Source organism: Labeo rohita, chromosome 2, assembly GCF_022985175.1.
Source record: "Labeo rohita strain BAU-BD-2019 chromosome 2, IGBB_LRoh.1.0, whole genome shotgun sequence".
Classification (NCBI taxonomy): Eukaryota; Metazoa; Chordata; class Actinopteri; order Cypriniformes; family Cyprinidae; genus Labeo; species Labeo rohita.
The window spans coordinates 5,764,780-5,789,937 of NC_066870.1; the positions used below are offsets into that span (position 1 = coordinate 5,764,780).

Genomic DNA, 25,158 nt, shown 5'->3' on the forward strand with positions numbered 1-25,158 from the left:
AATGATGCTAAAAATTAAGCTTTGAAATCACAAGAATAAATTACATTTTAAAGTGAATTCAAATGAAAACAGTTGTTTTAAATAGTAAAAATATTTCAAAATTTTACTGTTTTGCTGTACTTTGGATCAAATAAATGCAGGCTTAGTGAGCAGAAGAGACTTCTTTAAAAAACATTAAAAATCTCCCTGTTCAAAAACTGTTGACTGGTAGTATACATCAATAAAAATAATTATTTTCATTGTTTTGACCCATGTAACATTCTAATAAATAAGCATAAATAAGTCACCATTTTCAAAACCAATTCCAATTTCAGTACCACAGCAAAAACAACTAACAAATTTAAAGTTCAAACAAATTTGAAGACAGTCAGTAATAAATTAAGAACAAATAAATGAATTACATCCAATAGCACAAATAAATACAATAGCACAAAGATACAAAGAAAGATCTAAAAGTATTTCTATCTTCAACTTAAAAACTTAAGTTCAGCTGCTGCCTTAAATGAAGTATATCAGCTTTGTTGTACAAGACAACTTAAATTACATTAAAACGACTTAACAATTCAAGTCAAACTATACAAATTATAAATTTAACTTAAAAAAAAAAAAAGTTAAAATTTCTTAAAGTAAAGAAAAAACATATTGCCGTGACTTACTGATCATATGTACAGTAAGTGCAGGGCTGCATGACTATGACAAAAATCATAATTGTCGATTATTCCCTTGAATTTGTAATTGTGAAATCGCAATTTACATTGAATGATGTTTTGAATAGCTTTATACCATTGTTTGAAGCAACTGCATGCCACATAGTTTTTTTAAATATAAAAAATGAAATTTAAAAAAAAAAAACAACACTTAAGAAAAACACACACTCTCTCTCTCTCTCACACATACACACACACACACACACACACACACACACATCTTAAAAAGGCAGAATAATGTAAGTGGATTTTTTATTTTTTTTTGTAATTGTGCCTTTGAACGATTACATAATTGTGGCATCTGTAATTGTACTCACGATTAGAAATTTGATTAATTGTGCAGCCCTAGGTAATTGAATAATCAAATGCAGAATGTATAAAGTAAATATAGATTAACCCTTGTTAAAGCTACAAATGCTATTCAGTCAAGAGCTAGTTTTCTCTTTTTCTTTTGTTGTTTAGACATCAAAAGACAACAGCAGGTATATTATGCTGCGCTCACTTTAAGACCCAATGCAAGGATCCAATATATTGTCAGTACTTAACATTTCAAAAACTCAAATTTAAGTTTTTTAAGCACCTTGTAGGAACCTTGTAGACAGATATTTCTTAAAAGACATACCTGCAGAAAACCTTTTTTTAACCAGGGAGAGTCTGTAGCCTGAACCCACGAGCTGAAAATCACAGCCAGACAGGGTGCTGCCCTCACTGGTGAACTGCACCGCCAGCTGAGAAGGTCTGCTGGGGCCCTCGGCTAACTGGAAACGAGCCAGAAGAGCGCCCACCCCTGACACACAATGATAGCACAACAGATTTATATCCTGGCAGGAAGTTTATCCACACAGTAGATTTGCATTGGCATATATACAGGGTTAACAACAGTGACCAGACAACTACTGCACATAACCTGTTTTAGTAACTAGATCTATGGAAATGCTGCCACAGGTATGCTCTGGTCTTTTGATAAACATCCGTTAACATGTTTGCCATCACTGTTTGACATTTAAACTTGCAACCGTAAAAGGTGCATGAATATTTAATGAGGCAAGTACCTAGGCTGTTTATGATTGGTTGTAGCATCACTGCTTGACTCTGTATAGAGTGCTTCAGGGATGATGTATTTTTGTAGGTCACCCCGCATCACTCCAGTTCCCTCAACAGACACCCAACAGGATTTTACCATTGGCTTTTGTATTAAAGGAGAAGTTCACTTCCATAACAACAAATTTTAGATAATTGACTCACCCCTTTGTCATCCAAGATGTTCATGATTTTTTTCTTTAGTTGTAAAGAAATTATGTTTCTTGAGGAAAACATTCCAGAATCTTTCTCTATATAGTGGACTTCAATGGTGCCCCCAGGTTTGAACTTCCAAAATGTAGTTTAAATGCAGCTTCAAAGGGCTCTAAATGATCCCAGCCGAGAAAGAACGGTCTTATCTAGGGAAACGATCAGTCAAATCGACAATTTATATACTTTTTAATCTTGTCTCTGTGATGCGCATGCGTAGTCTGTGTAATCCTTTGTAATCAATACAGTTAGGTTATGTTTAAAAACTCCCATCTCGTTTTCTTCGTCAACTTCGAAATCGTCCTACATCGCTGTTTCACCTTTTTTTGCAAAGGGCGTTTGATCTTCTTCACTTTGTAAACACTTGGTCGGTACTTCTTTATGTAGGACGATTTAAAGTTGGGGAAGAAAATGAGATGAAAGTTTTTCAGCATACCCTAAGTGTCTTGACCGTATTGACCTGGAAAAAACACTTTCGTGGAAAGTTCACGCAGACAAAAACAAGACGAGTGTTAAAAAGTATATAAATTGTCCATTTGTTAAGAAAACGACCAATCGATCACTAGATAAGACCCCTTTTCTTCATCTGGGATCGTTTAGAGCCATTTGAAGCTGCATTTAAACTGCATTTTTAAAGTTCAAACTTACGGGCACCATAGAAGTTCACTATATGAAGATAATTAATTTCTTATCGACTGAATAAAGGAAGATATAAACATATTGGATGACAAGGTGGTGAGTAAATCATATGTACATTTTTGTTCTGGAAATGAACTTCTCCTTTAATGCAGAAAATTAGCTCTTTGATTATTTCAACAATCACTATGCTTCTGAAAAGTCTTTCAATCTTTATTTAAAGTCTACAAGTTGGAAAAGTTGAGTTAGAATAATATGTAAGAGTGTAAGTTTAAACACAATGAAGATGTAAAAGATGTTTGAAGTTAGTTGATGACATTTAAAGGGACAGTTCACCCAAAAATTAAAATGACCCCAGAAGACTAGCATATTCTCATCTGCGTTTACGCTACGTTATCTTTTGAACAGAATAAAGACGTGTGAATTTTTCTTATTTTGCCTAAATACCATATTTTTTAATTTGGTACTGCCCTACAGAAGCTACAGAAAAATACAGAATTTACATGTTTAATATATACAATAAAAAGTTCCTGATCTTAAATTCAAAAAGTTTTCACCCCCGGCTTTTAATGCACCGTTTTTCCTTCTGGAGCATCAGTGAGCGTTTGAACCTTCTGTAATAGTTGCATATGAGTCCCTCAGTTGTCCTCAGTGTCAAAAGATGAATCTCAAAGTCATACAGTCATTGTTGGAAAGGGTTCAAATACATAAAAATGCTGAAAATCCAAAGAATTTGTGGGACCTGAAGGATTTTTCTGAAGAACAGCAGGCAGTTTAACTGTTCAGGACAAACAAGGGACTCATGAACAACTATCACTAAACAAAAAAAACACTGTGGATCATTCAGGTAACAACACAGTATTAAGAAAGTGTATATAAACTTTTGAACAAGGTCATTTTTATAAATTGAACTATTATTTTCTCTTGTGGACTATATGTGAACATCTTTAATGTGAAATATCTTATTCACCTCAGTACTAAAAATAACACACATTTTGTATGATCCCTCTTATTTTGGTAAAATAATTAAGAACTTAAAAACTTTTGACCTAAACTGTATATTATTGTGATATTTTGATCCAAGCATAAGATCTTTTCTTGACCATTTATCATCGCTTAATTTGACCATTTGTGTCTTTGGTAATATAAGTAATTTAAAAGACACTGATTAACATTTCCATGATTATAAATAAACACTCAAAATGATTTTCTACTTGCAGGACACAAAAGAAGACTGGACTCCATGACAGTTTTAAAAATATCTCCTTTGGTGTCCCACAGAAGAAAGAAAGTCAGGCTTAGAATAACATGAAGGTAAGTTATCTTATAAGTGTAATGCAAAAATCCCTTTTGAGATTTGGTTTTATTTTTCAGTAAAATCTGCATATATAAATATGTTGCATAACTCAAAAGTTAAGCAGTGTGGAGAGAATTTCCACTGATTTGTTTCAGTTTGGTTTGAGCTTCAGCAATCTGCATTTGGAGTGAAAGCAGACGACAAGAGACGTTTCATCTGCTCAGCTTGCAGAAAGAAAAGCAACCTGCCAGCACTTGTGCCGCCCGAATAGCCTTTCATTAATGACCTCAGCATCATCTAGCTGCGGTTCGGGACTTTCAACCGGCCCATTTTTACATAATTTCGACAAAAAATTCGGAAATTTCATACAAAGTTGCCATGCAATCATGTATGATCACTAGTGTAATGCTGAAGCAGCTACTTGGGCTGAGTAAATCCTTTCCTTGAGTAATTCAATTGACTACCATGGCATGCTGCCAAGTGAACCACATTGTACAGTTGCCAACACGAGCTAAGCATTCTTCCAAAGCTGTTAGAGGGCTTCCCTTCCATTCAGTTAATATCTAAAGGGCATTTACCTCCATTTTCAGACCTCTGTGAGAGCTCTGGGATCTTCCACACTATTTTCTGCGTCTCTGGATTCCTTAAAATGCAACCAATAGGGCAAACATTACTATACATCAGCACACTGCTGTTGATTTGCATTGTGATTTTCTTGACTGTTCCTTTACCAGGTGGCAGGTGGGAGCATAGCCTGCAGTTTGTTCACGCCGCCGTCCACAGCTGCCATGAAGTGGATGTTGGTGAGTGGTGTGGGTGTAGGCATGGCCTCTGTGTTGTATTTATAGTCTATCCTGAGGTCTGTGCAGTTGGCATCACCACGCCAGCTCACCGCAAGGTTCAGCGGAGTGGACTGGATGCCTTGAACGGACACCTGTGAGCACAAATCTCAAATATCACACACCACTACAGAAACATCTGAGAGGATGACTAGATTCGGATTTAAAGGGATAGTTCACCCAAAAATTTAAATTATCCCATGATTTACTTACTCCTGAGCCCTCTTAGGTGTATATTACTTTCTTCTTTCAGACGAATACAATTAGAGTTATATTAAAACAATGTCCTGTATCTTCCATGCTTTATAATGGTGGTGAATGGGTGTTGAGATTTTAAAGTCCAAAAAAGTGCATCTATCCATCATAAAAAGTGCTCCACATGGCTATGGGGGGTTAATAAACACCTTCTACAGCATTTTGATCCATTTGTGTAAGAAAAATATCCATATATCATGAGAGTGGTGTTCCAGTGGATGACATAAGACGTAGCGTAAGCCCATTCACTGCCATTATAAAGCATGGAAGAGCCAGGACAGGACTTTAATATAACTCTGATTGTATTTGTCTGAAAGAAGAAAGTCATATACACCTAGGATGGCTTGAGGGTGAGTAATTTTCATTTTTGGGTGAACTATCTCTTTAAATGATACAGATCATTGGTCTCAAACTCAGTTCCTGGAGGGCCACAGCTCTGCACAGTTTAGGTTCAACCCTAATCAACAAAGCTGATCCAGATCTTCAGGATTAGTAGAAACTTCCAAGCAGGAGGAAGCTGGTTGGAGCTAATCTCTGCAGAGCTGCAGCCCTCCAGGAATTGTGTCTGAGACCTCTGATAGAGATGTTAACGATTTATGCTTAAATATAAAACCTCACCTGGTACTTCAGCATGTCCACGTTGTAATATGTGGCCTGTGGCCTCTGCTCAGCCACTTTCTTCAGGTGACTCAACAAGTTTGGCATATTGACCCAGAACTCCTTTGAATCACCTGTAGGTGGTGTGGTATCGCTGCAGGCGAAAATATTTGCAGAATCTCACACAATGTTTACACTTGCTTCACACAATATTATATTTACTAAACACACAAAAATGTACAAAATGTATTTAAAAATATAAATCCTTTGTTAAAATGACCACTTTTGTTAATAGGTTAGTTAACAGGCTGATGCAGATAATCTCAAAATGACCAATACAGGGCCAATATTTATTGGACAAGATAATTATTTTACATTTATTTAAAAAAAAAAAAGTTATTTTAAGTGCAGTAAAGAGTCTAAGCAAATTACTCAAGCATATACAGTAGTGTTTTTTAGTATTATTTAAATACTATTATAGCAGGGGCGGCAAACGTCTGCCCTGGAGAGCCGCAGCCCTGCAGAGTTTTGCTTCAACCCTAATCAAACGCACCTGAACAAGCTAATCAAGGTCTGAAGGGTTACTAGAAAGCTACAGGCAGGTAAGTTTTAATTAGTTTAATACGTTTTTAATAAGTTTAATAAGTTTTAAGAGTTCGCCACCCCTGTATTATAGTATTTATTGACAGTTTCAATACTTTCAAGACAGTTTCAGCTTTTATTTCTCTGTTTTTGGTGTAGTTTTAGGTTAATTTTTTGTCATTTTTAATATTTCTATTTAACATAAATTTATTTAACTTATTTCAACTTTATTTTGTTATTTGTGACCCTGGACCACAAAACCACTCATAAGGGTCAATTTTCTGAAATTGAGATTTATACATCATCTAAAAGCTGAACAGATGTATGCTGTATGTTTGTTAGGATAGCACAATATTTGGCCAAGATACAACTATTTGAAAATCTGGAATGTGAAGGTGCAAAAAATAAAAATAAAATTGCCAAGTTGTCCAAATTAAGTTTTTAGCAATGCAATCAAAAATTACATTTTGATATATTTACGGAAAGAAATGTACAAAATATCTTCATGGAACATGATCTTTACTTAAAGGAGAAGTCCACTTCCAGAACAAAAATTTACAGAATTTACTCACCCACTTGTCATCCGAAAAACCATAAAAATTTGTTTCGAAGATTGATCGTTATGCTAGATAAGTTCCTTCTTCCTCGGCTGGTATCGTTTAGAACTGCATTTAAACTGCATTTTAGAACCACTGAAGTCCACTATATGGAGAAAAATTTGGGAATGTTTTCCTCAAGAAACGTAACTTTTTTATGAAATGAAGAAAGAAAGACATGAACATCTTGGATGACACGAGGGGTGAGTAAATTATCTGTAAATTTTTGTTCTCGAAGTGAACTTCTCCTTTAATATTCTAATGATTTTTGGCACAAAAGAAAAATCGATAATTTTGATCCATACAATGTATTTTTGCCTATTGCTAATAATATACCCGTACTACTTAAGACAACATTTTAGTACATGATTACAACACTGTTATATAGTAGCTATGCTTTTAAATAAATTACATAAACTGTGCCAAATGCTGAGTTGTCATCTTGGTTATTATCTAACATCTTGGTTATTATCTAATATTTTTGTCTGTACTGTTAATTGTTTGATATATATCTGCAGATATTGGATATTTTATTGCTCATTTTTTCTATTTTTACATTTAGACTACCATTACTGTCATCTAACAATCACATACAGTTAAATACTAATAATTAAATAAAACTGGTAAATATAACCTAAGATCTCAAAATGAATATGTATTTCATACTGTACATTATAATGTTGTGATGCCTAAATTTGCTTGTAGCATTTAATGTTTTGTGTTTTAGACAAAATAATATAGAGATACTGACCACGATTAGTATCAGCCATAACTTTAATATCAGGACAATTTCCAACTTCAACCTCCTCCTCCTACTCCCAAACAAGTTCTCCTTTACAGTGGGATGATTTACAAACTACTTCTAAAATGGGCTGCCTAAATCATTAAAAATCCCATCACTGTATTACCAGCACAGAAGCTGTGGGTTGGGAAGGACCTGCTCCAGCCGACTGTACTGGCTGATGGTGAAGGTCAGCACTGGTGGACTGGGGTGGGAGGAGAAGTGTCTGGTGATCCCTGCTGGGAAAGACAGAACCATCTCACCAGCGATCTTTACCAAACACCTGCAACACATGAGAGACGATTAAGGACAATTTCATTAAATTCAACTACATGTGAACTAAATTCAAAAGGTGACTTTAAAATGTGCTCTGTGGCCTACTTAGTGGGATCTGCTCCTTTAAAGTAGGCGCTGATGGTCTCTGTGAAGGCGGCTGCTACTGGTAGAGTGTCCTGGGGTCCCATTGTGAGAGGACTCGGACCTCTGGAACACACTGAAATACAGAAGCAGATGTAATAGCACAAAAAACTCACACAGCTTACTGAAGGAATTATGCAGCATATCATCATCCTCATGCATCAGAATTAGCAATAAGTGCCCACCTGACACAGAGAGGTTAAGCTCTCGGCCTAGTGTAGGTGTGGAGGCTGCGCTCAGAGAGGTGACGGAGGAAATGGAGGAGGTGCTCTCAGCTCTGGCTAGAGGAGCAAAGGGTGGAGGACTCCACGAATGGATGGGAGGGCTGAAGGGACGTGCCTGAGGAGAAACAAAACATTCCTTGTGATTTCGTTGCTTAAATGTTTCACAGCAGTGGAGAGCGTCGACTGATGCAGTCATACCAGATCTGCTAGGTTTGGTTTTCCAGGTGGTAGTTTAGGTCGTGATGATGGTCTTGGTGGTAGAGGTGGGATGGGACTGCCAGCAGACAAGGGAGTGCTGGCACGTGCTGGAGAGGACGGCCCTGAGAACATGAAATTCAATTACTATTACACTGTAAAAAGTGCTAACCTGCAATTATTACCTTGAAGAGCTTTTTAACACATAAGAATGGGTTTTGTTAATATAATAGATTGTAAATAGGTTGGTTCAGTGATGCTAAAAAATTAGTGCTGTCAAAATTTGCGCATTCATGCAGGCAATTAATTTTTCCAGTTTAACGGCGTTAAAAATATTTAGCACAGTTAACGCAGGGGCAGAGCTAGGGTTGGCCACTTCACTCACAAGTGCTGCTTCTGTCTCTTTTTTCTTGACAAGAATTGAGTTTATTTAGATGCAGAACGTCTTCACAACTACATCAAACAGGAGACTTTCCAGACATGTGCAGAAATGGTACAGGTGACAAGGGAGCTTCAGTAGAACAACAGTGAACTACGTTCAGATGAGATGTTGTCAGGACGTATGTCAGTCAAAACCAATTTTCCTGTCCTGTCGGCTATTGTTGAATGGCTATAGTCAAATATTGGGAAAAAATAAATATTAGAACAAATACTAGGAAAAAAAGAACAATTTCCTAGAGACATCAGTAGTATTGGTATCAGTGATACTCGCCTTCAGTCATATATATATATATTTTTTAACAAATATTAAAAAGACACAGTCTTTATGTTGTTTTTTCTACATTAATTTGAAGACTGAATATGAAATTATTGCAACATTAAAAAAGTATATGTGATCCTGGACCACAAAACCAGCTATAAGGGTCAATTTTTTAAAATTGCGATTTATACATCATCTGAAAGCTGAATAAATAAGCGTTCCACAATATTTGGATGAGATACAACTATTTGAAAATCTGGAATCTGAGGGTGTAAAATATATATATAAATATATATATATATATATTACTACTTCTTTCTTGGCTGGGATTGTTTAGAGCCATTTGAAGCTGCATTTAAACTGCATTTTGGATGTTCAAAGTCATGGGCACCATTATATGGAGATAATTCCTGAAATTCCTCAAAAAAGCATAATTTCTTCACGACAGAAAGAAAGGCATGAACATCTTGGATGACAAGGGGGTGAGTAAATTATCTGTAAATTTTTGTTCTGGAAGTGGACTTCTCCTTAAAGAACGGTTTTGTGATCCAGGGTCACATATTAAAAAACTTTAATGTTAGGTAGGATTAATCATGATTAAATGTGTGATTAATTCGCAATTTTGTTTAATCGATTGACAGCACTAGAAATAATACTTGTGACCAATTAATTTAGATGTTACTATTTTTAGGTTATCATTTTTTCAGTTTAGATAAATCCTTGAGTCTGGTAATTATTATTGCAATTAATGCAAATGCTAAGATAATATTTTCAACAATCTTATCTAGCGAAACGATCGGTTATTTATATTAAAAAATACTATTTAAATAATTTTTAACCTCAAACGCTCATTTTGTCTTGCTCTGCCTGAACTCTGTGTATTCTGGCTCAAGACAGTTAGGGTATGTTGAAAAACTCCAATCATGTTTTCTCCCTCAACTTCAAAAATCATTTCAAAATCATCCTACATCACTGCAGAAGTATCGACCCAGTCTTTGCAAAGTGAACATGCAAAGATTAAACACCCTTAACAAAAAAGATAAAACAGCGATATAGGATGATTTTGAAGTTAAGGGAGAACATGAGGTTTTCGACATACACTAACTGTCTTAAACCGGAAAAAAATAGTTGAGGCAGAGTGAGACAAGACGAGCGTTTGACATTAAAAAGTATATCAATTGTATTATTTTTATGAAAATAACTGATCGTTTCGCTAGATAAGACCCTTCTTCCTCAGCTGGGATCATTTACAACCGCATTTGGGAGCCGCATTTAAACTGCATTTTGGAAGTTTAAAATCGGGGCACCATATCAGTCCATTATATGGGGAAAAATCCTGAAATGTTTCCCTCAAAAAAACATAATTTCTTTACGGCTGAAGAAAAAAAAGACATGAACATCTTGGATGACAAGGGGGGTGAGTACATTATATGTAAATTTTTGTTCTGGAAGTGGACTTCTCCTTTAAGACATAGCTAAATTAAAACAAGGGAACAAATCAGTAAAACATGGTCACGACTGAACTAAAACAAGGGAATGAATGAATAATGTATAGGAACAAATTCTTAATCTGTGGCGACGTCTATTTTTCTTTCAGCATGCCATCCAAAGGAAATCATAAACTTTGTGAGCGCTAGCCATTAAAACAGAATTCATAGTTTTATTTAAACTTACACAAAACATTTGTCTGTCTGTTGCTAATCATATAACTGTAACAATCTAACACTTCATTGTTTCACACTGTACAAGTTTGCCACCAAAACACAGGGTTAGATGACACAATTTTCATTTTGGGGTGAAGTAGCAACTGGTAACTTACCGCTGCCAGGCCCTGGTGAGCCCACCACACTCCTGTACGTAGGAGGTGGCAGTGGAGGTGGTGTTCCTCTGAAGCTTCCTGCTGCGAGGTCTTTGGGTGATGTGCCAAACACAGAAATCTCGTCCCTCATGCTCGCCAAGTCAGGGGTTCTCCTGTTGTCATCTCTCAAGGTAAGAGGGGAAGGTATGGCTCCATGTGGAGGGTGGTCTGCTGGCAGGAAGGGCAGTCCAGGGCTGGCAGGGGTGACGGTGGAATATTGGGCGAGCTCTGACTCTGGGAGCATAAAGCAGCAGGGAAGGTCTGGGGGACTCAGCGGAGAGTCTGAGGGCGGCGGTGGTGGAGGTGAATCTGGAGGCGGGATGGAGTGGAGTGGGGGAGGGGGCGAGATGGGAGGCGGCAGGTTGAGGGGCGAGGTCGGGGGTGAGTCCGCGGGGGAAGAGGACAGAGGTGGGGAAGGGGCGGGTTCGTCTGGGGGAGGAGGTCTGGCGGGAGAGCCTTCGCTGAAGCTCACCCAGCTGCACTGCACCACATCTGATCCAGATTTAGGCGTCTCAACAGGACCAAAAACACTGTCTAAGTCAGGCATAGACGCACCTCCGGATGGGTCAGACAACTGGGCATCCTGACAGGCTGAAGCAGATCCATCTCGGACACTCGGGACCACACTATAATAACCTGGTTAGACAGAACGACAACGAGCTGTCAAATACTCTTCACCACCACAAACTAGGGGTGTGCATATATTATTAGCTACAATAATACCGCAATTGTTGTTTTAATGATGTAGAATCCTATATTATCACTAAAACATACTTTAACATTGCATACTTCACATTGCATTTTCTTCTGCTCACCAAGCCTGCATTGATCTGATCCAAAATACGCTTTCTATTTGAATATATTTTCAAATGTAATTTATTCCTGTAATCAAAGCTAAATTTTCAGCTTCATTACTCCAGTTTTCAGTGTCACATGATCCTTCAGAAATCATTCTAGTATTACTATTAGCAAATCAGAATATTAAAATGATTTCTGAGGGATCGTGTGACTGGAGTAATGATGCAAAAAATGCAGCTTTGAAATCACAGGAATAAATTACATTTTAAAATATATTCAAATAGAAAACAGTTATTTTAAATAATAAAAATATGTATCAATTTTACTGTTTTTGCTGTACTACAGAAGAGACTTCTTTAAAAAACATTAAAAATCTTACTGTTCAAAAACTTTTGACTGGTAGTGTGGTCTAGCAAAATGCAGTTAGAGTGACCCCAATTCAATATATGGAGGAAAAGCATGCTTCCCTCCCAAAAACATATCAGCATGATTACAAGTACGATATTGATTTTCATCATAGTTACATTTTACACAATACTGTCTGTTTTTGCTCTACTTCACCAACGAAAATAATTTTGAACAAAGCTGTAGCACCTCTCTACACAACACAGTGGTGTTTCATTTCTGAATAAATCAGCATTTTTGAACAAATCAGTGATTCTGTTGCTTTGCGCTGAACAAATAGGTTGAAAGAATGACTCTGTGACTTACTCATTAAGACAGTGACTTATCGCCACCTACTGGCAGCTTAAGTTTCATATTTTCAAGTATTAATTTTTAAAAATTATTTCATATTTTATTTTTTAAATTATATTTTTTATAAATTATTATTTTTTTTAAATATTATTCTCATAACATTGTCTATGCAATTGAAATTTAAGTGTAAATACATCTAAATGGCTTCTTTGCCACTTCTGGAGTGCAAAAATATATTTTTGCTCTTTCCGATTTAATTTAACAGTCTGTTCAATTCTGATTTAATTTAACAGTCTGTAATTATTCTAGCTGAATTTATTGATTAAATGTAAGAATTTGACATAAAAGATGAGGTAGGCACAATCTTTTATGCTAAATTCGTACATTTAATCAATTAGTTCAATAATAAAGTTAGGGGAAAAAATGTACCTGGAAATCAATTTAAGGTGGAAAATATCTTACCCTAAAAAAATAAATATATATTTATATCTAAACAAATTTAATGAAATATTTCATTTAAAAAATACTACTTTCGGTCACTTCTGTGAACAGACCACTGCACAGAACAAAAAGAATGTAATGAAAATATCGATATAATTTTGGTCAATATTGAACGTCCCCATTACAAATGTACAGCTGGTAAAGTATTCTGCATCAACACGATTCGAAACATTAACTCTGCTCTTTCAAGAGACTGAAATGACATGTTTTTGTGTACTAAATTGGAAGTGTCAGTACGTACCGGAGGACCCTACAGAGCTAGAACTGCGTCCAGGTGGGGTGACAGGAATGTTCTTTGGAGGAAGTGGCGGCGGAGCTGAAAAGACAGATGACAGGGCATGTTCAGAAAAAAGCACTACCTTACTGAATGCTGCACAGCACAGATAGTTTACATCCAACTATTTTGTGAAAACAGTATGCAAAACAATGCAACAATTATTGTTAAAAACAGTAGCATGCTACTTTCTCACTTGTCCTCATCATAAGGTGTGTGAGATGTTATAAACCATGGCTGATCTTATGATCCTATCCATTTTTCAATGCGGAAGTAAGCTGTTTTCTTGTAATGTGTTAGACATCCGGTCATAATCCACCATAGGGAAATAACGAGAAGAATATCGAAGTGCAGTAAATGGTAAAACAGTTTGCACTACAAACCAGTGTGTTCATACTTAAGATAATACATTAAAACAATATGGGAAGACACACCAGTTTGCAATGTTAAGCAGCAAAACAAGCTTTTTACACAGCTAAAAAAAATATCTGAAAGTGGATGAGACTGGAAGACAAAAATTTACAAATGGCTGCACCCACTCTTATGGGAGAAATAAGGTGGATAGTGCATTTTAGGGGTGTTGCAGTATAAAGTTATTGATGATAACCATAGTATTTTAAAAATAAAATATTGCTATTAATAATACACATATGATAATATCATAAATACACCAAAGCCAGTAACTGGAGCTGCACAGTTATTTGAAATAAAACAGAAATTGTAATGAGAAAGGCTTATCAGCAAAAGAACTTTAAGGACATTTTCCATCAAAATAAAAGTTTGGTTTAATGTTGGAAAATGAAGAAATTGAGACAGCTGTAAATGTTATTGTCATTTTATAGTTGTTACAAAATAAAAATATTTTTATTATTTTTCATTATTAAATATTATTTATTTTACAATGGATTAATACAAATGTAATATTTATTTTTTGTTTTTATTTAGCTTTTTTTAATATCATGACAAAAGTATTAAGTATTAAGTATTAAGCATGCTAGTGTGCTGTTCCAAAAGTTATCAGAGCTCTGAGTGTTTATTGGAATGCAGCAATAAATGATACTGATTGCTGATCATTTTTTGGTACATTATGCCCAAAATTCAACAGAACTGTTATTAAGCTTTAAAAGGTTAGTTCACCCAAAATGAAAATTCCGTCATTAAGTACTCACCCTCATGTTGTTCCAAACCCGTAAGACCTTTGTTCATCTTCGGAACACAAATTAAGATCCGAGAGGTCTCTGACTCTCCTATAGACAGCAGAGGTACTACCACGTTCAAGGCTCAGAAAAGTACCAAGATGATCAACAAAGTAGTCCATGCGACATCAATGGTTCAACTGTATGAGAAGACTTTTTGTACGCTAAGACAACAAAAATAACGACTTTATTCCACATTTTCATCTCTACGGTGTCAGTTGTGGATGCGTGTTCATGAGAGTATGTTAACATGAAGCGCTTGCGTATGCTGACGCTGACCCAGATCCTCCGTTATGATGCTGAACACATGCGTTGTGCCTTGTTTACATTCAGAGAAAGACGCACACTGGATGAAAGCTATTGATCTGCGCCAGTGCCGCCACACGCATGCGTCAAAGACCTCTCGGATTTCATCAAAAATTTCTTAATTTGTGTTCCAAAGATGAACGAAGGTCTTACGGGTTTGGAACATCATGAGGATGAGTAATTAATGACAGAATTTTCATTTTGGGGTGAACTAACTCTTAATAGTTTTATTTGATGTAAACTTTGACATACATATTATGCATCACTTATGCTTTGTAGCAGCGTCGTTATTGTTAACTCTAAAATTATTTAAAATCATTTCTGTTAACTGAAATAAACATAATATGAAATAAAATAAAAAACTAAATGGAAATAGTTACCTTGCAACTAACTGAAATAAGTCTAAGTAAGTACTAACGGAATTAAGGCTAAAATTAAGACTAAAAAGTTAGAAATATTTGCATTAAAAAAACTAATAAAAATGAACAGCGCACATAACAAAATAACATTTGCACAGTACCTGTGTTTATGTAGCTGTATATCAATTTGCATTGCTACTTCATTAATAAAGTCAGTAATAATTGTAAACTGAAGAGGATTCTTGGCTTTTTATGCGACTTGTTTAAAATGTCTTGGTGGTAATGCATGTGATTTTTTCTCGTTAATTTTCCTTTCAGTCACATTCTGCGGTGAGCAGTGAAATATGATTTAAAAATTCAGGTCCTTTCATTAGGAACTTTATTTTTTACTTCAGCATTTGTCACCATTGCGTGTTTTGTTGGTGCCTTCACTGGAGTGCTTCAAAATGGCTTTATCAAAAATGTTTTTGGACAATTGACATGCAGTACCTCCAGTGGGCAGAGATCTGCTCAGAACACAGGTGGAGAGAGAAGTGGACTGACACCAGAGCTCCGGCTCAACCGGGAACACTGTCATTAACATTCATGAAAGAAACTACCATCAATACCACCCTTCACTAATTTATACATCACAGCAATGAATGACACAAAAGAACAATACTTCAAATCACATTTGAGTAAATTTTTTATAAAACTTATCATAAAGGTGTAAACCACAAATCGCATTTTGACAAATAACTCATCAATGTTAGGTTATTTAGGAATATTGCTCTACCTTCTGAGTTGTGTGCTTCGAAATTGGTCTCAAACGGTGGGCCGAAAAACGTTGTGTTTTCCCTTTTTACGAAAACAGAAGGAAAATACAAGGTCAAAACATACCAAGGTATTTACTAATAATGCTATTCAATTTAAAATTAATAATTCAATAGTGAGCTAAAGCAAAAACAGTTTCATGAGGGTTTATGAAGGTGTACTAACCTAGGTGGATCTGAACCGGGTCCTGGAGTTGTCGTGGGTGTCGGAGTAGACCGTCGTGGTCTTGCAATCTCCTCACCTGGAATATGCGAAGTGAAAATGATTAAAATGATCTACGGAGTGATATGATAACACACATGAAGTCAATATTTTCAAATAAAAAACTCACTTGACAGGTTTCGTTTCATCTGGCACTGTAACAAAGGTCACAAAAGAAGATAATGGCAATAACAATGACATTTAAAAGACCACAAATACTATAAAACATTTGTATTAAAGGAGAAGTCCACTTCCAAAACAAAGATTCACATATAATGTACTCACCCCCTTGTCATCCAGGATGTTCATGTCTTTCTTCAGTCGTAAAGAAACTGTGTTTTTTTGAGGAAAACATTTCAGCACTTTTCTCCATATAATGGACTGATATGGTGTACTGATTTTGAACTTCCAAAATGCAGTTGTAAATGATCCCAGCCGAGGAAGAAGGGTCTTATCTAGAGAAACGACTGATTATTTTCATTAAAAAATACAATTTAAATACTTTTCAATCTCAAATGCTCATCTTGCCTTTCTCTCCCTGAACTCTGTGTATTCTGGTTGAAGACAGTTCGGGTATGTCGAAAAACTCCAATCGTATTTTCTCCCTCAACTTCAAAAATAATTTTAAAATCGCCCTACATTGCTGCAGAAGTACCGACCCAGTCTTTGCAAAGCGAAAATGCAAATAAGATCAAATACTCTCAACAAAAAATGTAAAACAGCGATACAGGGATGATTTTAAAGTTGAGGGAGAACATGAGTTTTTCGACATACACTAACTGTCAAGAACCAGAACAAAAACAGACCAGGCAGAGCAAGACAAGACGAGCGTTTGACATTAAATTCAAATATATATAAATTGTATTATTTTTATGAAAATAGCCGATCGTTTCGCTAGATAAGACCCTTCTTTTTCGGCTGGAACAACAACCGGATTTGGGATCATTTGAAGCCGCATTTAAATTGCATTTTGGAAGTTCAAAATCAGGGCACCAAATGCTGAAATGTTTTCCTCAAAAAACATAATTTCTTTACGACTGAAGAAAGAGAGACATGAACATCTTGAATGAAAAGGGGGTGAGTACATCATATGTGAATCTTTGTTTTGGAAGTGGACTTCTCATATAACTGACACGATGAGAAACCATCTTGCATTCACACATGCATTACTATTAAACACCAACTCCTACATGCCTGTGAAGCTATGTGCTGCACTTATTTGATCAAAAAAAGAAAAAAAAAAAAGAAAAAAAAAAAAAAAAAAAACAGTAAAAACTATTATTACAAACACTTTTGTTTTTGCCCCCATTTTTCATGAGCTCAACTCAAAGATCTAAGACTTACGACAGCATGTTCTAGTTCCTGCCAATATCTAGCAACTTCGCACAGCCACTGAAGAGGAGTGGAGCAACATTCCACAGGCCACAATCAACAACCTGATCAACTCTAAGCGAAGGAGATGTGTTGCATTGCGTGAGGCAAATGGTGGTCACACCAGATACTGACTGGTTTTCGGACCCCCCCAATACAGTAAAACTGCACATTTTAGAGTGGCCTTTTATTGTGGCCAGCCCTGTGAGGTGGATGGATTATCTCGACAAAGGAGAAGTGCTCACTAACACAGATTCAGACAGATTTGTGAACAATATTTGAGAGAAACAGGCCTTTTGTGTACATAGAAAAAGTCTTAGATCTTTGAGTTCAGCTCATGAAAAATGGGGGCAAATAATTTTGCGTTTATAATTTTGGCCAGTGTAGTATTAGAATTCAAAGTAGCTGTTTTCTATTTTAAAATATATTTTAATACGCAACTTATTCCTGTGCAAAGCTGGATTTTCAGCATCATTACTCCAGTCTTCATTGTCACACGATCCTTTAGAAATCATTCTAATATACTGATTTGCCGCTCAAGAAACATTTATTAATACCAATGCTGAAACAGTTTTACTGCGTAATCTTTTTGCACAAACTGTGATACATTTGTCTTTACTGTCACTTTTGATCAATCTAATGCATCCTTGCTTAAAAACGTAAGAAACCACAAAATCGTGTGATCACCAAAACTGCGCATAATTGATTAAAACAAAAAGTCTGAGAGATAACAGGCAGAGGGTATTATTTGGCACCTGATCATTGTTTTCCATTAGTTACATTTATTACAGCTGATGAGTGACAAACATCTTGAGCTAATGGAGAACAGAGTCCAGGTGCCAACGCTGGAACATTCACATCCAACATGCTGAAGCTGCATATGATATCAAGAATCTAATGATTCACTCATATTGATCCATGAAGGTATCAAGATGTCAGTACAGCAGTAACACAGCATGAAGCATCATCAAAATGTAAGGTTCAACTTAACAAAGGCTCTACTGCGCATGCGATAGCAGCATCAGATGTATCAAACGTAACACATTTTTGTAGTTGTTTTTGATATTTACAACATCCATACTTACTGGACTTCGCCTCTGAGATCAGCAAAAAAGGAGAAAGAACAGACCTGGTCAGAAAGCGAGTGACAGTATTAACAAAATATAAATAAAGCCTGTGATGGATCTTTCCTCACCTAATGCACACAGACCAATCCAACAACACATGTTGTTGGTTGCGTTTACTGTTTCTTAATATCTAGACTGGCAAACCTGAGCTACTAATTGTACATGGTATTAAAAAGTTAAATAAAACTGCAGAAGCACACTTCTGCATTATACATGAAGCATAAATGCATTATAAATGTGTTTCTGTAACTCAGGGTAATAGAAATATCATGCTCATAGGTTTGTATAACTTTGATGCAGTGTACTGCTTTGGATAATTGTGTCTGCAAAGTTCATAAATGTAAATGCACATAATTCAAATAATGTAAATACTTTCTGTGTAAAAATAATTTATGATTGACACATCTCTGTATTTATTGAAACATAAATGTATATATGCTGCATCTAGGGATGCACAATTAACCAAATTTCTAATCGTGATTACAATTACAGATGCCACAATTATGCAATCGTTCAAAGGCACAATTATTAAAAAAAAAAAATTAACTTACATTATTCTGCTTGCTTAAAATGTGGGGGTGGGGATGTTTTGGCTACAGTTTTTTTTTTTTTATTGTTTTCATATTTAAATTTGTACTTTTTTTTATATTTAAAGAAGAAACTATATATAAAAATGTGGCATGCAGTGCTTTAAACAATGGTATAAAGCTATTCAAAACATCATTCAATGTAAATTGTGAATTGTAATTACAATTTCAAGGTAATAATCAACAATTATGATTTTTGTCATAATCGTGCAGCCCTAGCTGCACCAGTATTAAAATTCATACTGATAGTGTTTATCAGATATGATTAATTTCATGTTATAGCTAATAATCTATACTCAATAATATTTTGTCTAAATATCTTTAAAAAAATATTAATTTTCAAATAATGCACATGTACAAGGCATCACAACATAAAAAAATGTATGAAATAATAATATAATGTAATAATAAACTACCATTCAAAAGTTTGGGGTGAGTAAGATTTTTAAAAAAAAAAAAAGAAATTCACATTTTTATTTAGCAAGGATGCATTCAATTGATCAGTGACAGTAAAAACCTTTAATTAAAAAAAAATTCTACGATAAATAAATCATGGATTCCACAAAAATATTATGCAACACAACTGTCTCCACTTTTGTAATAATCATAAATATTTCTTGATCACCAAATCAGCATATTAGAATGATTTCTAAAGAATTGTGAAAATTCAGCTTTGGTATCACAGGAATAAATTATATTTTAATCTTACAGATATACACTATTAAAAAGGAAAACAGTTATTTGAAATTTTAATAAAATGTCAAAATAAAAAATAAAATTAATATTACTTTTTACTCTATTTTTGATCACTGCAGCCTCAGTGAGCATAAGTGATTTATTTTCAAAGCATCAAGAAATCTTACTGACTCCAAACTTTTGAACAGTAGTGTATTTATGCATGTAAAAAAATGTTTATTTTAAGATTTGCTACACATTACATATAACAGTGTTATTAGATTATTACTGATTTTAAAGATTACCTTTAAGTGAGCAATGGATATAAATATGTGTAAATATATATCCAATATTGACCAACACCAACCTGATATGCAGTATCACGTATCCCTACATTAATACACATCTTAAACTAAACATCTGACTGATTCACCATTCGCTGTTACGATACTAAGAGCTAAGATATGTAAACAAAACTAAGGTAAAACCATGAACGTGACAAATATTATGCAATTCTAATTGCATCTTTAAAGGTCTTAGAAAGTGTAAAAACACTTGCTTACCGGACTCTTTCTCTGTGTGATGAAACAAACACAAGAACAGAGGAAATCATCTATTTGAATGTGAAGATTACTATGGGACAACAGCTCTGCAAAGCATAACTCTGACACTAACCAGAGGAGAAGGAGAGATCGCCAGCGTCCCCACTGAAGCCTTCAGCTCATCCATGGTAGACACTGTGCAGTTCCCACTGTTTGCTGTCAACGGTTTGATCTTGATCTTAAATTTCTTCCCATGCTCCTCCTCTCCCTCTGACTCACTGGAGGAGAAGAATGTCTTGACTTTCGCAGCTGGTGAGTCTTGTTAAAGAAGATTCGTTTCCACACCTTTTAGCCTTTTTTAACAAATTAAAGGTCAGAAAAGATGAGAAACAGTACTGATCAATATGCAAACACAGCCTGAAAGGATATTTCCCCCTTGTTCTCCGGGTTTAACGCTGTAACCCTCATCATCCACATCAGGAGAGTTCTGTTATGAAACAGACACACAGATGAGGGATTACATTCACAGGAACTATAAAGAAAATATGAAAAATCAGCATTCTGGAGATTTACTTACATATCGATCCCAGTCGATCTCACCGTAGAAGCCATTAGGAGCACCATTGGCTTTTTTCTGGGAATAAAACATGTGGAACGAGACATTGTAAGAAAAAAACAACGATATATTATTTCAAAACAGTGCTTAAGGGGTGTTTGTTTTCACAGTCATGAATTATGCTGTACTTACAGATTTGTCTTTGTCTGGTGATCCACTGAAAAATAAGAAAGCAAATGTTCAGATTTTAGATATATAACTAAATGATGAGTATAAACAATAAGTATACACAATACTCTTAATATGAATAAAGATAATATAATGTGACTCTACATCCTACACAAAGTTTGTTACCGTATATGCTAATCCACACTACTTACTGACCATTTTGTACATAAAAGCATTACAAACTGGCTGAACATGGTAATCTTCAGTATGACTGGTTGGCTGATATGCAACATCCAAAGTCAGGTATACATTTTTTATATACAAATTGTTTGTGAGGTAATAGGGCTTACTGGATTTTCCAAATTTTGTGAAGTATTAATTTTTTGGAAAATCTGTTTTATAAGAAACTTAAGGGCCAATTAACTAGATAAGCACAAGCAAATATATATATTATGCTTTCAGAGTTTTTTTTTTGTTGTGATAAAAGCTGGTACTTATCATTTATGGAATGAAAGAGATTCTGATTTCCCAATAATTACAATTTGCCACAATAATTTGTGGGGTTTTTTTTGCCAGTCAGGGCTACTATTATGGTATATTATCCATTTTCGATTGACATGTCCCTAGAGCAGTGGTTTTTAACTCTTTAACTGTCACTCCCATTTTTGAACACACTTAAATTTTTATAATTCATGAATAAAAACATTTTGTGCTATGATTTTGATGTACATTTCCCATGGTAATGCAATGTCTGATTTTAAAATGCCTTTCAAAGGATTAATTTTGAGATTTTAAGTTTTGAACTAATATATAATTTCTTATGATTTCAAAAGTGTGATAGGGAAAAAGCGAAGAAAGTCTTTTGTGACAAAGGTCAGAACTCATGTTATGATGTAGATTTTTTAAGTTTTTTAAGCACTTGACATATATTAATCTATTACTTTTCCTACATAATTTGTAACACAAAAATATGGTAAAATATCTACTTAGACCCTTTTCAACGGTGTATAGTTTGTCATGATTAGATTAGGATTTATTTGTAATATGGTGAAGTAAACTGAGGGGACGGTGTCAGTTCAAGGGTTAACCACTAAGGGACCTCAGCAAACTATCAAGGGGGACTAAATATGACTTAGGGGGACTAAAAATGTTTTAAAATATGACAAAAAAAGCATTACAATAAGCCAAAACCACTACAAATGTATTAAATATTTTTTACATTTAATCAAACAATGTCGTGAAAGACCTGGATAAATGATGATGCCTCATTAAAAAAAAAAAAAAAGATTTCTGGCCCTGAAAAAGCCATGTAAATTAATAAACTCTCCATAACTCTATGAACAGAATTATAATGAATATACCTTTTGTGGTTATGCCTGACTCTAAAATATTTTATCTCAGAAATTGAGACTAAAATACTTTCTTATCCAGTAAATCATGTAAAACTAGAAAAGTCATGGGGCCTTCAGATATTGTTGTGGACAATAAGGGCCCTGGAGTCAAAGAGGTTGAGAACCACTACAGTAAACAACATGAAAACACAACAAACAATTGTTTGCTCAATTGTACATTTAGTCAAACTGTCTTTTCCAAGCTAAACAGGTGATTCCTGGTCAAAATAAGCTGCAGTGTGGACCAGACTTGTTGCCAATAGTAAAAGACTGGCTCTTCTACTACTGCACTTCTAACACACTGACACTGAGCCAAGTCTTAGCAATGCATAATCATTACAGAAAGCACAATTCAGTGTAGAGCTGATGACCACGGTCACATCATAGACTGTTTTTACTCACGTGGAGTCACTGTCCTTTTCTTTCTTCCGTATCCCGAAGGCCTTTCGGGTACGCTTTTTCAGTCCTGTTAAAAGTAATCAGGAACAAAATAATACACAGTTCGACTCTAGTGCAACACGTGACAAGAAAAACAACATCAGTTGATCTAGAAGTGCTGATGAAATATTACAAGTATACATGCATAAATATATATATTGGTTTGGGGTTGGTAAGATTTTAACCGGTATTTATTTGTTTATACAGTTGAACAGTAATAATGTAAATCATTTTGCATTTATACATTTCAAGATAACGTTTTTTTAGTTGTATATATTTAAAACGCCATTTATTCCTGTGATGCAAAGCAAATTTTCAGCATCATTCCTCCAGTCTTTAGTGTCACATGATCCTTCTGATATGCTGATTTAATTTATTTATTATTATAACCAATGATGAAAACAGATGCAGTGCTGCTTAATATTTTTAACGGAATTTGTTAACCCCAACCTTTTGAACGGAACTGAATATGTTTATAATTTTTCTCTTTTTGTGCTGACGATAGTCCTATGATTTAACTGTTTTAATGTCGCACATTAATATGTATAGCTTGAATGCACTTCAAATCACTTTGGATTAGAGCATCTGTATGTATACCAATTATACAAGTATTTGCTAAATGCAGTTGCAAAAGGTTTTTAGATAAAGCATGTCACACTGCTGACACTGTTTGTTAGCAACTACCCAAACTTTACTAGCATTTGAAAAACAAATGCAGAATTCAGTCACCAGGGGAGTGACACTTCACATAAATATTTCAACATCTGCAACTAAAAAATGCAAAAACATTTTTTTTCCCCCAAGAGCACATTCTAAGTGGACTGAATTAAATGTTTTTTTTCTGTAATATTTGCATCAAGGCAACATTACTCTGTAACTCTGTACTGGGATTTAAAATGCATGTTTAATTTGCGCAACCTCAATGACCAAATTTTGCAATTAGGCCATGAAGTCATTTGCAGGTGGAAGGGTGTCAGCAGCAACAAACATGCAAGATATAATCCTTATTTTTCAATATTTCCTTTATTTGCCAGTTTACTTTTGTGCATAAACAAAAGCTCTTGAGAACTGGCATCATGGTTGATATTAACAGATAAGTCACAAGACTTTTTGCCTGGAGATCTTGGCATGATGGCATATGGGACGGCTTGAGGGGCTCAGTGCCAGTGTAAAAGCCTGTAGTTGTGGGTTCAACCATCATGCCTCTAGTCTAAAAGACCTCTAGGGAAAAGCTGACATTTCCTCCTCCGCTTGGCTAAACGCGAAGCAATTAAGTTGTGTTACAACAAAACAAATATGAGGAGATGAAACTGCATGCAGCTTGCTTACTACCTTTAACACTTGAATCCTAAAATGCCACTTAATAACGACAGTTTTGTAAGATTAGATTCAAGGAATAGTTCACCTACTAACAAAATGTCATTACACACCTTTGTGTCATTCAAAACCTGTATGACTTTCTTCCTCCATAGAACACAAAAGGAGAAATTTTGAGGAATGTGCTAGCTGCTTTTTTTTTTTCGAATAATTGACTGCACTCATAATCAGTGTGGACTGGAGCTTTCAAGCTTCACAAAAGGACACAAACACATCATAATGGTGGTCCGTACTGCACATACACCATATTCAAAGTCTTTCAAAGCCATTCGATAAAGCTTGGATTGAGAAACCAACTGAAATTCACTCAAGATCTGGATCCCAAACAAACATTTATTTGAACATAGTAAATACAGTAACATTATGAAATATTATTAAGGTTTTTAAAAAACTGTTTTCTGTTTAAAATGTAATTTATTTTTATGATAACAAAGCTGAATTTGCAGCATCATTACTCTAGTCTTCAGTGTCACATGATACTTCAGAAATCATTCTAATATGTTGATTTGACGCTCAAGAAACATTTATTATTATCAAAGTCAAAAAAACAGTTGTGATTATTAATAGCGATGAATAGAACGTTCAAAAGAATAGCATTTATTTGAAATATACATGAAAAAACCTTTATTACTATTATTATAGTTTTAAAATACTAACCCCAAACTTATGAAAAGTGGTGTATATGGTACTTCTGTGATGCTTTTGCAACCGTGACCCTGGACTACAAAAGCAGTCATAAGTAGCAATGGCATATTTGTAGCAATAGCCAAAAATACGGGGGTCAAAATGATCAATTTTTCTTTTATGC

The 25,158-nt window shown here is 35.0% G+C and overlaps 1 protein-coding gene across 1 annotated transcript in view; it reads right to left on the reverse strand.

Annotated features, from left to right (window-relative positions):
* sgip1b (SH3GL interacting endocytic adaptor 1b) overlaps positions 1-25,158 on the reverse strand; it is a 30,001-nt gene that overhangs the window by 3,690 nt on the left and 1,153 nt on the right. The window contains 21 exon segments of the mRNA XM_051093099.1: positions 1,330-1,494; positions 4,509-4,573; positions 4,662-4,864; positions 5,643-5,775; positions 7,708-7,863; positions 7,962-8,129; positions 8,131-8,336; positions 8,420-8,541; positions 10,936-11,610; positions 13,211-13,285; positions 15,594-15,674; positions 15,880-15,941; positions 16,083-16,158; positions 16,249-16,273; positions 18,575-18,586; positions 20,442-20,453; positions 20,554-20,732; positions 20,850-20,907; positions 20,998-21,054; positions 21,169-21,193; positions 22,938-23,001. Of these exon segments, the coding sequence (XP_050949056.1) occupies positions 1,330-1,494; positions 4,509-4,573; positions 4,662-4,864; positions 5,643-5,775; positions 7,708-7,863; positions 7,962-8,129; positions 8,131-8,336; positions 8,420-8,541; positions 10,936-11,610; positions 13,211-13,285; positions 15,594-15,674; positions 15,880-15,941; positions 16,083-16,158; positions 16,249-16,273; positions 18,575-18,586; positions 20,442-20,453; positions 20,554-20,732; positions 20,850-20,907; positions 20,998-21,054; positions 21,169-21,193; positions 22,938-23,001 (2,619 nt within the window).